General features: G+C 46.2%; 1 protein-coding gene across 1 annotated transcript in view; it reads right to left on the bottom strand.

The window, feature by feature from the left end:
- Positions 1 to 16,071, bottom strand: part of LOC124605943 (beta-alanine transporter-like) — a 125,197-nt gene that overhangs the window by 46,907 nt on the left and 62,219 nt on the right. The window contains exon 5 of the mRNA XM_047137902.1: positions 11,687 to 11,908. Coding sequence (XP_046993858.1) covers positions 11,687 to 11,908 — 222 coding nt within the window. The remainder of the gene's footprint in view (positions 1 to 11,686; positions 11,909 to 16,071) is intronic.

The raw sequence follows: 16,071 nt of genomic DNA, 5'->3' as shown, positions 1-16,071 counted from the left end.
CCATGGCGCCATCCATTGGAAGATGAGAAGCCCTGTGGAGAGTGAAGGTCACGGTGGCACACTGATGGGTAGTGTAAAAGACTCGTGTTTGGTGCGCGGTCCGTCATGTGAGACGTGGACATCATCAATACCACAAAAATCTCTTTGTGCAGCCAAGTGCTTTTGGGTCGGGAACGAAATGTAATCAGTGGAAAGGACCATACGTCACTGCAAGTGATGTTAATAATACAAAGTGTAAAGACTTCTAAATAAATTGGTGCCTTAAGTACATTAGTACCTATGTTACAGCAAAATTTTCAATTGAAGTTTGAGGGCTGATTTCTTTTTCTAGACGGGGAAATTATAAGAGAATAAAACTGTAGTAGAACTTAGAGCAGAAGACGGAGCCCAGAGTAGTAAGCAGGCCACAGATACAGCCACCCACCACTGTTCAATGAACCGCGTGATCAGCAGAAGCAATCATCTGTGTAATCAGACGTCTGCGTGCCTACGTTTGGACCAGTCTCCAGGAAGTTCCTGCAGAAACCAACCCAACGGCTGCCGGTCACCGCCTCGGTGTCAGATCGTTCGGCGTCACCCGCAAGCACAGCTGCTAATGCAACGTCAGCAAGCAGCAGCAGCAGGAGCATTCTAACTCGACATAACCAGCTCGTCATCATCGAACAGCTGGGGCAGTTGCGTGATGGCCACTCTGTAAAGATAGCTACTATCTCGACAATGCAGTTGTGTTTACCACCAATGGGCTGCAAATCCCTGCCAGTTGCCTGATCACCTGAATGCTCCTGTGACTCAACACTTTGGTCCTGTGAGGATTCAGCCATCACCATCAGTGAGGTGTCAACAGAGGACTTATTCCCTCTGAACGCTGGATCGTGACACCACTAGAAGTATACACAGGTACCACTATCAAACCACCCAAGCTTCGGTTGGGGAATATGAGCAGTAATGTCAGTGGGGTGCATGGTCAGTAACCAGAGCCTGACTAAACAGGGTATGCCGCTTTGCCCATCATCAATCACTTGCAGTTTCCAGGACGCACGACTGCAAATATACAGCAATAAAACACGTATATTTGCAGACTGAAGTGAGGAATGAAAATTAGAACCAAGGCCCAGATTCGAACCCAGTTCTCTCGCACACTAAGAATATGCGCTAACCGCTATGCCACCGTGGCACAATGGCTTTGCACAACTGCTCGTGCTACTCCAGTACGCCTCCCTCCTCAGTTCAAATTCCCACTCATGCCACAGGCCACTTGGTATTCCCTCTACACTTGAACAGCGTTACAGAGGCTCTGCAACTGTATTGAGGTAGTACCTCAGCATTTGACTATCTTGCTGGCCAAGCTGTGTGGCAAGCACGGAAATCATCAGCAGAAATTTTCGGGGTGTGGAGGGGGCATTACCTTGCTACAATCTAAGACTAAATGGGATTGCTCTCAAGGGCTACAAAACAGGGAGTAGACTGTCCATTATAATTATCCGGGCTGTTATGCAGTGGTCAGTTGATGAATTTTGTCTCAATTCCCAAACGTTTCGACTGCGGGAGACATCTTCAAGGGGGTCCGTAGGTCGATGGAAGGTCCAACACACCCACTGGCTCGCTACTGACTGCCGCTAAATTCCGTGTCGGCGCGCTCCCGCGCCGCGGTGTGACGTCACGTGTTTTGAAAACGTCAGTGCAATTGGCCGCTGTCCGTCGCCGTCGATCGCCGTTGCCATCACCCAGTAGTGGACGGGTGGTACACATCTTCTTTAACACCGGCATCCATATACCGTTTAATTTCACACCCTCCTCCTTTCGGTTGAAATTATTTGGGTGTTTAGCGATTTCGATTGCCTCCCTGTAGAGCCTTTCGTAGTATCCGCTTGTGGCCGCTACTACTTGCGTCTCCTCGAAACGAATATTGTGGTTCCCTGGCTGGAAAGCATGCTCCGCAACAGCTGATCGTTCCGTTTCTCCTCTTCTACAATTTCCCTTGTACTCTTCCAAACGTTTAGAAACAGTTCTTTTAGCGGTACCCACTTAAACATCACCACAGCTGCATGGGATCCTATACACTCCAGCTTTTCCCAAAGGTTTGCGAGCGTCCTTGGCAGGCTTAAGGTATTCCTGTATCTTCCTGGTGAGCTTGTAGATTACGGTAATATTCCACTTCGTCAAGATCCTCCCTATTCTTTCCGTTACATTTTTAACAAACGGCAGGAAAACCTTAGATTTTGCAGTAGCCTGTACGTCAGTATGATTTCTGCGTGGTTGCCTCAACGCACGTTTTATTTTGGTGGACGAATATCCGTTCTTCATTAGTGCATTGTGGAGATGTTCCATCTCAGCGTTGAGCAACTCAGGTTCACAAATATTTATAGCTCTGTCCGCTAAGGTCTTGATAACACCCCGCTTCTGTTGTGGGTGGTGGTTCGAATCCCGGTGCAAATAACGGTCCGTGTGCGTGGGTTTGCGGTATACTGAGTGGCCCAAACTACCATTTTCGTTTCTAAAAACAAGCACATCGAGGAAATGTAATTTGCCGCCTACCTCCTCCTCCATTGTAAACTGAATTCTCCAGTTTATACTGTTCAGATGTTCGTGGAACCGGCTTAGTTCCTCCCTGCCATGTCTCCACAGCACAAACGTGTCATCCACGTATCGGAACCATACATCTGGTTTTTTGCTGGCAGTACATAAGGTCTGTTCTTCAAATTTCTCCATAAAGAAGTTTGCAATTACGGGACTTGGGGGGCTCCCCATAGCCACGCCACCCGTTTGCTCATAAAACTCTTCATTCCACTTAAAGCATGTGGTCGTCAAACAACACTTAAACAGTTCTGAAATATCGGCAGGAAAAATTCGATCCAGCTGTTCCAATACATCATTGAGTGGAACCATGGTAAACAGCGATACCACATCGAAGCTGACCAATATGTCCTCCGGCTGGACCACTATGCCATTCAATCTGCTGATTAAATGTGTCGAATTCTTTATATAAGAGTCCGAACGGCCCACATATGGTTTCAACAGCGTAGTCAAAATCTTGGCTAACGAGTAGGTGGGCGAACCAATGGCACTTAGTATCGGTCTTAACGGCACATTTTCTTTATGAATTTTGGGCAATCCATAAAGCCTCGGTGGTAGCCAACCGAATTGCAGAGACCTTTCTGTACACTTTCTTCAATGGAGGCCTGTTTTATTAACCGTGACACAGTTCTGAGAACGTTGTTAGTGGGGTCCTTATTCAGCTTCCTATATGCTTGCGGATCCAGTCGATCAGTAATTTTACTCTGATAGTCGGCCACATCCATAACCACCGTTGCGCTTCCTTTGTCAGCTGGGAGAACCAAAATACTATCGTCGTCATTCAGGAGTTTTAAAGCTCTCACCCACAGTTATACTACTTTTCGGCGGTTTTGCATTGACTAATATTCTCACTGTTTCTATACGTCTTTCTTCAGCTGTTACAGAATCCACCCTGCGAATTCCTGCTTCTACACTGGCTATAATTTCTTCCCTGGGCACAAAACGCGGACTAACAGCAAAATTTCCTCCCTTGGAAGCACAGATGTCTCATCGTCAGATAACGAACGTTTGGACAAATTGATAACGGTCCAGGAAACGTCTAAATGCCGAACAGTCTGATTAGGTAGCAAGTTATCAAACTTCTTCCGTCTACTAGACGTTGTCAACATACGCTTCCCCATGGTATCGTGCAGTAGTCTATCAATTTTATCCCAGTCACTTCTGCACAGTTTATTACTGATCGTAATACGGAGAGACATTAACTTACAGTGTGTGCTTGCCAAGTCCCGTCGGGTCTGCTGAATGCGCTCTCGTTGTAAGGCCTCGTCAGACCATTTGAAAATGCGTTGTTCCTTTCCCGAATAGAACAGTCGCTTTATCTTCAGAAACTGCGGTATAACGCCGACGGCTCTGCAACGAGACAGGAATGTGAGGGAACACAAAAGCTGCACTCTCTTCTTCTGGAGTCCTTCCAGGCGTCGCACTTCCCTCGACATCTCCTCCCCGTGGAGGCGTCTGATATTAAAATGTAGACTTTCACGTCTGGAAATATCATGTCCATTATAATTATCCGGGCTGTTATGCCGTGGTCGGTTGATGAATTTTGTCTCAATTCCCAACGTTTCGTCTTCGACTGCGGGAGACATCTTCAAGGGGGTCCGTAGGTCGATGGAAGGTCTAACACACCCACTGGTGTGGAGACGCAAGTACTAGCAGCCACAAGCGCATACTACGAAAGGCTCTGCAGGGAGGCAATCGAAATCGCTAAACACCCAAATAATTTCAACCGAAAGGAGGAGGGTGTGAAATTAAACGGTATATGGATGCCGGTGTTAAAGAAGATGTGTACCACCCGTCCACTACTGGGTGATGGCAACGGCGATCGACGGCGACGGACAGCGGCCAATGGCACTGACGTTTTCAAAACACGTGACGTCACACCGCTGCGCGGGAGCGCGCGGACACGTAATTTAGCGGCAGTCAGTGGCGAGCCAGTGGGTGTGTTGGACCTTCCATCGACCTACGGACCCCCTTGAAGGTGTCTCCCGCAGTCGGAGAAGAAACGTTGGGAATTGAAACAAAATTCATCAACCGACCACGGCATAACAGCCCGGATAATTATAATGGACATGATATTTCCGGCCGTGAAAGTCTACATTTTAGGGAGTAGACTTCCGTCAAAGTTCCACTGTGCTGTAACGGTGCCGTGGTTGAAAGAAAAGGGGTCCTGTTACGAAATCAAATGGCACCCCAGACCATCACTCCTGGATGTCGGACTGTATGGGGTGACAATTACGTTGGCATCCCAGCAGTGTCCAAGATGTCTTCAGTCACGGCTTCGGCCTAGAATCTCATTGACTGTACTAGAACTTTCGGTGATCACCCTCACTTCGATCTGAGCCAGATGACCAGCGAAGATGAGTATGGAGGCACCCCAGAGAGCAAAGAGATACCACCAACCTGATTGTCGCCTGTCATGTGGCCCGACAACAGGAGTGATGGTCTGGACTGCCATTTCTTTTCATAGGAGGAGCCCTTTGTTTGTCGTCCATGGCACCCTTATAGCACAGCGTTACGTCGACTCGACGATGTTGTACCGCCCATTTTGTTGTCCTTCATGGCAAGCCATCCTGAGCTTCCACTTCAGCCAGACAATGCTCACCCACACTAGGCGAGAGCTTTTACTGCTTCTCTTCGTGTTTGACAAGTGTCAGCAAGGTCACCTGATCTCCCCCACAGTTGAGAACGTTTCGAGCATTTTGGGCATGGCCCTGTAACCAGTTCGGGATTTTGACAATCTAATGCACCAGCTGAACAGAATTTGGCACAGTAACCTCAGGAGACTACGGCCGTAGCTTCGAATCCTGCCTCGGGCATGGATGTGTGTGCTGTCCTTAGGTTAGTTAGGTTTAAGTAGTTCCAAGTTCTAGGGGACTGATGACCACAGATGTTAAGTCCCATAGTGCTCAGAGCCACCTCAGGAGGACATCCAGCTCTCTATCAATGCCAAACCGGTTCACGAATAATTGCACAACAGGTCGAATCATCAGACTAACGTACAAAATCTTCAGTTTGGGTGTGTGGGGCAACCTCGGTACTGTTCCTGCAGTCATACGAAATCGCACGCCAGGTCATATATTCAGGTGTAGGTCCAGTGTGTCTAGCACGCAGACAGGTTGGCTGCAGTTCCTGAACTGGCCTGCTTCTGACCAACACATGGCCATCACTGTTACCGAGGCAGAACCAGCTTTCATCAGAAAACATAACAGACCTTCACCTTGTCCCCCAAGGATCTCTCGCTTGATACCACTGAAGCAGCAGATAGCACTCCGTCTTCAGGCCACAAGTAGCCCATCGTGGCCATCCGACCGCCGTGTCATACTTAGTTGAGGATGCGGATAAGAGGGGCATGTGGTCAGCACACCGCGCTCCCAGTCGTTATGATGCCTTTCTTTGATCGGAGCCGCTACTATTCGGTCGAGTAGCTCCTCAATTGGCATCACGAGGCTGAGTGCATCCCGAAAAACGGCAACAGCGCGTGGCGGCTGGATGGTCACCCATCCAAGTGCCGGCCACGCCCGACAGCGCTGAACTTCGGTGATCTCACGGGAACCGGTGTATCTACTGCGGCAAGGCCGTTGCCGAAATAGCAAACGGCGGTGGTTTAGGGCCAGTGGAATGCACGCTACAGGGCATCTGGCACGGAACTGTCCTTGAAGTAACCGATTTGTAAGATTCGTTGCGTCACTGTGGTGCCAACTACTCCTCATACTGCTGCTGCAGATGCAGTACAATTCGCCAGCGCCATACGCTGAACGTGATGGTTTCTCTCTCGGTAGTGTTAAGTGGCCGTCCGGAATCAGATCATCGTGTGACCGTACAATCGCGTGATCACCACTGCCAGCAATAATGTACAGAGGCTGCCTTCCTACCACGTTCCTCTGCAATACTGCAGAAGGAACATCCAGCTTCTCGTAGCCATATTACACGGCTTGCTTCAAATTCAGTGAGGTGTTGACAATGCGGTCGTTCTCGTCTTAAAGGCACTGTTGACTAACAACAACTCAATACGTCCAATCTCAAAGATAACTAGCGCTCACGACCGTTACATCGTGTAATTAAAACAAACCTGATTTGCATCCTCACAGTTGGCACTACTAGGGCCACTCTGAAGCGACTGGCGCGAAATTTGAACGACATCATCTTTCAGATGTATAAATACGCCTGCTGGCTTTCGCTTATGCTGCACAACTCTTTCTTGGTGTTGCGATACTTTTTTCCGTCAGTGTATATTTGACATTGCGTTAGATGTTTGTGTAGTGTTTATCACATTTCATTGTGATTTGGTTTTCTCTTTACTTGCAACGAATGCGATGACGCAATCGATATATCGCACTCGACAAAGCCCAAGAATTATATTCACTCGTTCACCTCTTTAGTGGAGCGTCCTTATCTGTACAGTCTAGTGCACACAGAATGACGTGTTGCATAGTCATACAGCTCGCTTTACTTCCGCCAAGCGGTCGGCCGAACGTTTATATGACTGTCACTTCCAGATTTTGGCTCTACGTTGGGTAAGGCAACTTGATCTCTTGAATCACGGTATGGACACAACTAGGTAACGATTCGTTATGAGGCTATTGGAAGTGTGAGCTGATTAACTTTTTCGTTAAGATCCTACAGCTTTTAGCCTAACTTATTGATGTGTTTAACTGCAGGCGACCTCATGATATTGTAACGCACGAAAGAGGTCGTGACAGAAGTAATGTGTTTCAGTACATTTGTGGAAGTTTTCATTAATCGTTAATATTACGATACGTTGCGGTATCAGAATGTATTGCATCTTTTATTCTAACATTGACAGCTCAAAGAGGTAATTCACATTTGTGGCAAAGAACACAGCTAATGTGGCTTTATGAAAGTAACGATAACATTACGAAGAACTATATGTTAAACACTCACGCTTCACATGATCTAAAGAAAAAGACTGGATGAGAGATACACGCGAACGACTCGTGGCAATGATGTTCAATCGCTGTCACATTCAACACTGGGAAATAATACGGAGTGACCAGTAAAGCAATCGAACTGCGCAAGTACGCTTGTCGAGAGTTACTATTTTACCTCGGCAAGTGCTGCAGTCTTATGACTATAGCTGTGACTGACCTCGTATAGGGATTATGGATTTGCAAATTAACTGCTGTAGAAGAGTTCGCAATTTGGTACTGCTGTGTCGACCGGGCAAGACACAGACAGGGCAAAAGCACCACAGGCGCAAAGAGCGTGCAGGTGCCAGTGACGTAGAGGCTCGCCACTTGCACAAATTCCACCAGCGCCACGGGCGGCGCTTAGGATGAAGACATCGACTTCGCCTCGGCCAATTGCCGGCCGAGTACAATCCGCCAGTGACCAGACGACAACGGACAGAAGCCTACCCGGAAGACAGAGAGCAACTGTTGCCCACTTGGTTATAGATCATCGTCCAGTGCTGACTTAAGATACGTCGTTTAGTGAACTCTTCGGCGTGAACAGGCAGTTGTAAAAACTGCTTTTACTATGTACTGTGGAAATGACCTACGATTATTTGCACTTAGCCATTGAGGGTCTTTTTTGTGTTATATTACAAGTGGTGTCCCAGACTTCTTATTCTATAAGGCACAAATATAAGTAAACGTTTAACTCATTTGTGTGACTTTGTTACTAATTTGTTGGAGTGTTGTAGAACCTTCGTTTTCCTACCCTGTTACGTGATCCTGAGGCATAGCTGTATTACAGTGGCAGGGAGAAATTGTCTTAGCGGTGTACTGCGCCCCAAGCCGTTTCACGAACCCACAAACTCATCCTCCTCAGCAGCAGCGACGAGGCTTTACAAAACTCGCGAGAAGGGTTTACAAAAGATGCCTCCAATCACACCCAACGGCTTATTAGCATCATGAGAAACGAAACAGTGTGGAAGAATCTCTGGCTTCAGCCACGTAAGTTAACTGTGCCTGAGTGGAGAACCAAAATGTCTAAACTGGTGTCCTACACTGACATACCAAACAACTGTGCCCAACAAAACAAGCGCTTAGAACACATCAGAATTCCTCTATTTTAATTAAACACCTGTCTAGAATAACTGATGACCGTCAAGGATAAGCCAGATATTAATGGCCGGCCGAAGTGGCCGTGCGGTTAAAGGCGCTGCAGTCTGAAACCGCAAGACCGCTACGGTCGCAGGTTCGAATCCTGCCTCGGGCATGGATGTTTGTGATGTCCTTAGGTTAGTTAGTTCTAGTTCTAAGTTCAAGGGGACTAATGACCTCAGCAGTTGAGTCCCATAGTGCTCAGAGCCATTTGAACCACATATTAATGTTGTTGCTCTTGTGTTCGAACTTAATCAAGAAGACGTACTTACTTACATTAACTGAAATTCATGATCTTGTAGGTTTTAAATGTAAAATGTTATTGTACGTCAGCCAGGGCTGTGCTGATACAAAATGGCGCACGATAGTTAGGGCAGACGTATGGGAAACAATCGGCAACTAAACTGAAAAGTTCATAAAAAAGTAAACTGTTTGGAAAACAGAAACTGAGCTTAAAAAAATGGCCACTACCACGTTTGCGACTGCTGAACTTTATTTTCTCGAGAGCAAAGAGTCAATGAAAACAGTAGAAATAAATCTGCAAACATAAAACGTTCACGGTAGAGCTGGTAATCTTCGCCAAACTTCTAGCAATGCAATTAAGCCGAAAGACGGAATGTTAAACACGAATAATGTATAACTTTTACAAGAGCTTGCCGATGCGAATTCACGACTAAAATTGCGACAACACGCGTCAATGATACCTTCATCGTTGCTAGGTAACAAAAATTACTCAGGCTTTTATACTCTGCCTGTTGGTTCTTTTTCTTCCAACCGCTCTAAACATAGAAAGTCATTCACTGGGTCAATGACTTTATTGCTGCTTTTACTGTTTTCTTCTTCGTATTTACTTCAGAATTATTTTAGTTTTATTATGGTTTCAAATCTACTTTCAAATTCAATTTCCTTCATTCTTTGTTACCCCTACAGATGCCCCCTTCAGATGTCGTTTCATACAACTCGAAGTTCTACATTTTCTTTCAGAAACCATGCGCTAGATTTTCCTGTTCTCTCGCTCGCTACGTGCAGCCTGTGAGGCCTACAGAAAGAATTGAACAAGTCCTATTTGTAGGAAATTTAATGTAGATATATTTTGTCCTAGGATACGCTTTCGTTAGAGGCTGTAGGTTTCGAGTTGTTCAAGAGAAACGTATGGAAGAGACCTTGAAACCCACCTCCATTCCCACATTCCGTCCCCACCGTTCAGGATTCCTTGTATGTTGTGCATGGCACTCCCGCTAACTACTGTACAAAAATATGCGACTGCACGAATTGTTTCCCAAATTTTACTTTCTTTGGTCTTCATTGATTCGCCTTATGAAGCCACTGTCTTAGTCGAGCACATTGTAAAACTGGCGTTTGTGTAAATTTTACCTAACACTTTTGTGAATTTTTACTGCATAAACTAAGCAATTACATCGTTGCCAGGGTTACGTTTACGTCTGCTCTCCCGCCCTCCAGGGTTTCATGCACTGTACAGGTCCTCTTGAAGCAATATTTCCACGTCTAACGCCACACTTTTACTTGTTGTGATAGATTCGCAGGTGGTGGTACTCTGCTTGGTTCCAACGTTGTTGGCAACTATCTAGAAATGGTTCCAGTTGTCTCCATTATAAGTGAATACCACGTGTCACAGGAAGATGGACCTGTGACGTAGCTTCGGACTCTGGAGACGTAATCCACCATTGTGTGTAGGAGAGGAAGTTACAATGAATTTGTTCATGAGACCCACAAAATATTAGATACAGGCTCCCAGGTAGACACCATTTTCCTTGACTTCCGCAAGGCGTTCTATACAGTTCCGCACTGTCTCCTGATAAACAAAGTAAGAGCCTACGAAATATCAGACAAGCTGCGTGGCTGGATTGAAGAGTTTTAGCAAACAGAACAGGGCATGTTGTTCTCAATGGAGAGACGTCTACAGACGTTAAAGTAACCTCTGGTGTGCCACAGGGGAGTGTTATGGGACCATTGCTTTTCACAATATATATAAATGACCTAGTTCATAATGTCGGAAGTTCCATGCGGCTTTTCGCGGATGATGTTGTAGTATACAGAGAAGTTGCAGCATTAGAAAATTGCAGCGAAATGCAGGAAGATCTGCAGCGGATAGGCACTTGGTGCAGGGAGTGGCAACTGGCCCTTAACATAGACAAATGTATTGTATTGCGAATACATAGAAGGAAGGATCCTTTATTATATGATTATGTGATAGCGGAACAAACACTGGTAGCAGTTACTTCTGTAAAATATCTGGGAGTATGCGTACGGACCGATTCGAAGTGGAATGATCATATAAAATTAATTGTTGGTAAGGTGGGTGCCAGGTTGAGATTCATTGGGAGAGTCCTTAGAAAATGTAGTTCATCAACAAAGGAGGTGGCTTACAAAACACTCGTTGAACCTATAATTGAGTATTGCTCATCGGTGTGGGATCTGTACCAGTTCGGGTTGACAGAGGAGATAGAGAAGATCCAAAGAAGAGCGGCGCGTTTCGTCACAGGGTTATTTGGTAGGCGTGATAGCGTTACGGAGATGTTTAGCAAATTCAACTGGCAGACTCTGCAAGAGACGCGCTCTGCATCGCGGTGTAGCTTGCTGTCAAGGTTTCGAGAGGGTGCGTTTCTGGATGAGGTACCGAATATGTTGCTTCCCCCTACTTATAACTCCTGAGGAGATCACGAATGTAAAATTAGAGAGATTCGAGCGCGCACAGAGGCTTTCCGGCAGTCGTTCTTCCCGCGAACCATACGCGACTGGAACAGGAAAGGGAGGTAATGACAGTGGCACGTAAAGTGCCCTCCGTCACACACCGTTGGGTAGCTTGCGGAGTATAAATGTAAATGTAGATTTAGATGTAAAATGTGGCACCTCCAGATACTGTAGCCCATGATTGGTTGGATGGTTCTTACGATACTCGTCAGTTGAGGAAGAATCGCAGCTATGCGATGTAACTTTGACAATGTGTACCAGTTGACATAAAAGCTGTTGATCTCATTTCCTTGTGTTTATGAAAACATGTTAGTTTTACAGTAACTCGTGCGCACTTGGCAATGACGAGCAGGAGGGTGTTCCTGAAGAGGTTCCAGCTGGAGAAGATGGCCAGGTAGCCGACGCGGTCCCGCTTGGCCTTGGCCACGCGGTGCAGCACCTGCAGGGTGAACGGCGGCAGGCTGGAGCCGTTGGTGGCCGCGATCCGCTGCAGCACGCTCAGCGCCTCCTCCTCGCGCCCCCTGCACGTCAGCCAGCGCGGCGACTCGGGGAACCACCTGCAGGAAACCACCTGTCTCGCAATATTTTACCTTATAAACAGAGCAGGAAGACTCGTAGGATTAAAGTTCACGTTTTGCTGGAATCTTTTTCATTCGAGAAGGAGTACTTCGTTAGTTGAAAAAGTTAGAGGTGGTGTAATCCTGAGACTTTTCTGCAGTGTACTGTGTTGTCCAATCCCATACAAAGAAAGAATCTTTAAGCATGTATAATTATGTTCCAGTATAAAATCCTGTCTGGCGAGAGATGGGGGTTGCACCCCTCTACCATCCTCCACACCTACAAATCCTTAATCCCTCCCATCCTCTGCTATGCCAGGTCCGCCTGGATATCCACCTCCCCCCCCCCCCCAAATTCTATAAGTCCCACCAGATCCTTGAGCGCCACGCACTCCGCCTCACCTTCCGTATACGCCTCCCGTTCCCCACACAGATGCCGGCCGGTGTGGCCATGTGGTTCTAGGCGCTTCAGTCTGGAACCGCCTGACCACTACGGTCTCAGGTCCGAGTCCTGCCTTGGGCATGGATGTGTGTGATGTCCTTAGGTTAGTTAGATTTAAGTAGTTCTAAGTTCTAGGGGACTGATGACCTCAGAAGTTAAGTCCCATAGTGCTCAGAACCATTTGAACCTTTCCCCCCTCCCCCCCCCCCCCCGCTTCGTTTTCTCCTCTCCTTCCCCCCCTTTCCTTTCCCGTCATCTGTCCAGGTTCCCCCTATCTGCCCTCGGCTGTGGTATATCATATTTGTGCCAATTTTTAGTGCAGTGTTCAAGTGAATGGTCAGTGTTGTTCGTCTTTCCGAAGTGTTGCAAGCAGAAACTAATGCTGAAGCTGGGTGTGCATTTTATATCTCTTGCGAACAGAAACCAGACTGTTGCCGTGTTTTTTTAATTGTCTGTCTATTCTTTTACCTGTCTGCTTCATATGTATTTTATTAGCATCATCAACCCTTTGTTCTATGTTTTAAGTTCCACGATTTTCCGCCATTTTACCATTTAAGTCACAGATGTTATCGCCTGCTTTTATTACTTATTATTTTCCTCTTTTTAAAACAAATTCTGTAGGCTGATGAGCGGCGTACTAAGCTGCTGCCAGCCCGCCCCCTTCGGGAGGAATCGAAACTCAATAAAGAAAACAAAAAAAAAGTTCCAATATACTTAATTTCGATTACAATGTGTGTAATCAAGAGCATGTTTCACAGTTAACTGATAAGATGATAAATTTAACTGGCAAATTTATACATTAACATCAGTTTTCCTCAGCCATCTGGACCCATCGATGTGTTGCCGGATAAGGGACCATCGGTTCGATGGGCGACTCACTTTCAATATCTGATAATCAGCTACATGACGGTGTAAATTAGTAAGGTCTGGAACCAATGGGTTCAAATTTCAGCTGCAAAAATCCCGTCGTGTGTGTGAAAGCTCTATTCCTGTGGTCGTAGTCCTGGTGCCATGACAGGCTGTAACTTCTGGAAATCTACCCACACAGTCGGCCAACTCTGCAGGAGCCGTAATCTTTCCCACCATCTGTAATGTTGGCTACAGGCACTACATTCTCCCAGAGTACACACACAGTGCTGTGCTCTGTCCGTGTCCATAAAAACATGGAGAGACGCTCTCCAGCAACCGCCCCCTTCCCATCCTGCTGCAGATATCTGAAGGTACTTCTTCCATAGCTATGGAATGTGTCTTGCTTAAATTTAGATCAATAGCTGTTAGTCTGTATTGCGATCTTCGGCTTCATTCCAGGAGTCTTGACTGCTTTTGCTGCGAGATGACAGTGTCACGTATCCTCCACTACTGACATAAGAATCTTCACGCTCTCCACGTTTACATCCATATCTGAAATTTCTCATGACCAAACAGGCTCTCTCTTTCACTGGACGACCTAAAAAAAAAATTAAATAAATAAAAAAAGCCATGGCTCTGAGCACTATGGGACTTAACATCTGAGGTCATCAGTCCCCTAGAACTTAGAACTACTTAACTACTTAACCATAACTAACCTAAGGACACCACACACATCCATGCCCGACGCAGGATTCGAACCTGCGACCGTAGCAGCAGCGAGGTTCCAGACTGAAGTCTCTAGAACCGCTTGGCAACACCGGCCGGCGCACGATCTCATGATATTTGTTTTATAGTGTTTCTGTGTTATTACCTCAATGTCCAGAACATACTTTACCGCTGACAAGTCCATAATTCTGTGTTGGTATCGTTCCACAGTGTTCGCATTTAATCTGCTCTTTATTGATGAATATAAGTCAATACTTTTAACTGCTTGTCTGTTTCTTGTTGGTAGCTTCTTCTCTGTCTCATTTAATGTTATTTATACTGGCAACAGAAACACCTACAGTACAAAAAGGAGTCTTATTTTGTCTCGGTCTTACGAGTTGGCAAGGACAGCACATAATAAAAGTCACTACACAAGTTACTATGCAAGAACACTTTTCTGGTAAAACACAATGATGTGAGGTAGAAAAGTAAGTGCCACTTCTGGTACAATCATAGACTTCTCACTACAGTGATAAGCATCCCTGGTGTAAAGAAGCAACTGAAAGAGTCGAAAACAAATAAGTCGACAGGCACGGATGGAACCCTATTTCGCTTTTACAAAGAGTACTGCATGGCAATGGCCTCTTATTTGGCTTCCACTTATCGGATTTCTCTCACTCAGTGCAAACTCCGAAGTGACTGGAAACAAGCAGGTGAGTCCTGATATAAGGGTAAAAGAACGGACCCGCAAAATTACAGACCTATGTCTTTCACAACGATTTGCTGCAGAATTCTTGATCATACTCTCAGCTCGAATTTGGCAAATTTCCTTGAGGCCGAAAAGTCTCTGTCCATGAGCCAGCACGGTTTTAGAAAGCATCGCTCGGGCAACACCCAGCTTGCACTTTTCTCGTATGGCATTCTCGGAACTAAGTAGAGGCGCAAAAGACAGATTCCATATTTCTAGATTTTCGAAAAGCACTTGACACGGCACCTCACTGCAAACTTTTAACGAAGCTACGAGAGTATGGAATAGGTTCCCAGGCGCGTACTGACTCGAAGACTTCTTAGGTAGTAGGACACACTATGTTGTCTGTTCGCCAGAGACATGGATATCGTCAGGAATATCCCAGGGAACAGTGATAGGACCGCTTTTGTTCTCTATACACATAAATGATTTAGGGCACAGGGTGGGCAGCAAACTATGGTTGTGGTGATGCTGTGGTGTACAGGAAGGTGTCGAAGTTGAGTTACTGTAGGACAGAAGATGTCTTAGACAAGATTTGTAGTTGGTGTGACGGGCAAGATTTCTAGTTGGTGTGATGACTGACACCTAGCTCTAAATGTAGATGTAGTTAATGCATATGAGTAGGAAAAACAATCTGGTACTGTTAGAATACAGCATTAGTAGCGTGGACCTTAACAAATCACTTAGTTTAAATACACGGGCATAGCGTTGCAAAGAAGTGTGAAACGTAACGAGCATGTGAGAACTCTGCTAGGGAAGGCGAATGGTCAACTTTGGCTCACCGGGAGAGTTTTGGGAAAGTGTAGCTCATCGGTAAATTACATCGCATGTAGAAAGATAGTCAATCTCTTATTCACTACTGCTCCAGTGTTTGGATTCCGCACCAGGTCGGTTTAAAGCAAGCCATTGAACCAATCCAAAGGCTTGTATGCTAGTTTTGTTATCGGTAGCTTCGAACACCACACAGGTTTTATTGAGATGCTGCAGGATATCAAATGGAAATCCCGGGAGGGAAGGCGACGACATTTTCGAGAAACACTAAGGAGAACATTTAGAGACCCGGAAACTGAAGCAGACTGCGGAACGATTGTACTGTCGCTAACATACATTTCACGTAAGGAGCACGGAGGTAAGATGGAGAAATCAGTGCTCATACAGAGGCGTAGAGTGAGGCATTTTTCCCTCGCTCTGTTAACCAATGGAACAGGGAAGTAAATGACTAACAGTGCACCAGGATACCACCTGCCACGCACCGTACGATGGCTCTCGGAGTCTGTACAGTATGAAGACGTAGCAGATGTAATCCAAATCTATGTCCTTCATTGGATTCTTCTCAGTATGCGGTTGATGTCTTAGGCAGTGATCTCCCTGGTGTCTGGGTGTGTGTCCGGATCGGTCAGATGCGGCAGACTGATGTGG

The sequence above is a fragment of the Schistocerca americana genome, chromosome 3 (assembly GCF_021461395.2).
Source record: "Schistocerca americana isolate TAMUIC-IGC-003095 chromosome 3, iqSchAmer2.1, whole genome shotgun sequence".
NCBI classification, from domain to species: domain Eukaryota; kingdom Metazoa; phylum Arthropoda; class Insecta; order Orthoptera; family Acrididae; genus Schistocerca; species Schistocerca americana.
Note: the sequence above shows the minus strand (reverse complement) of the source record. Positions and strands in the feature narration are given on the sequence as shown.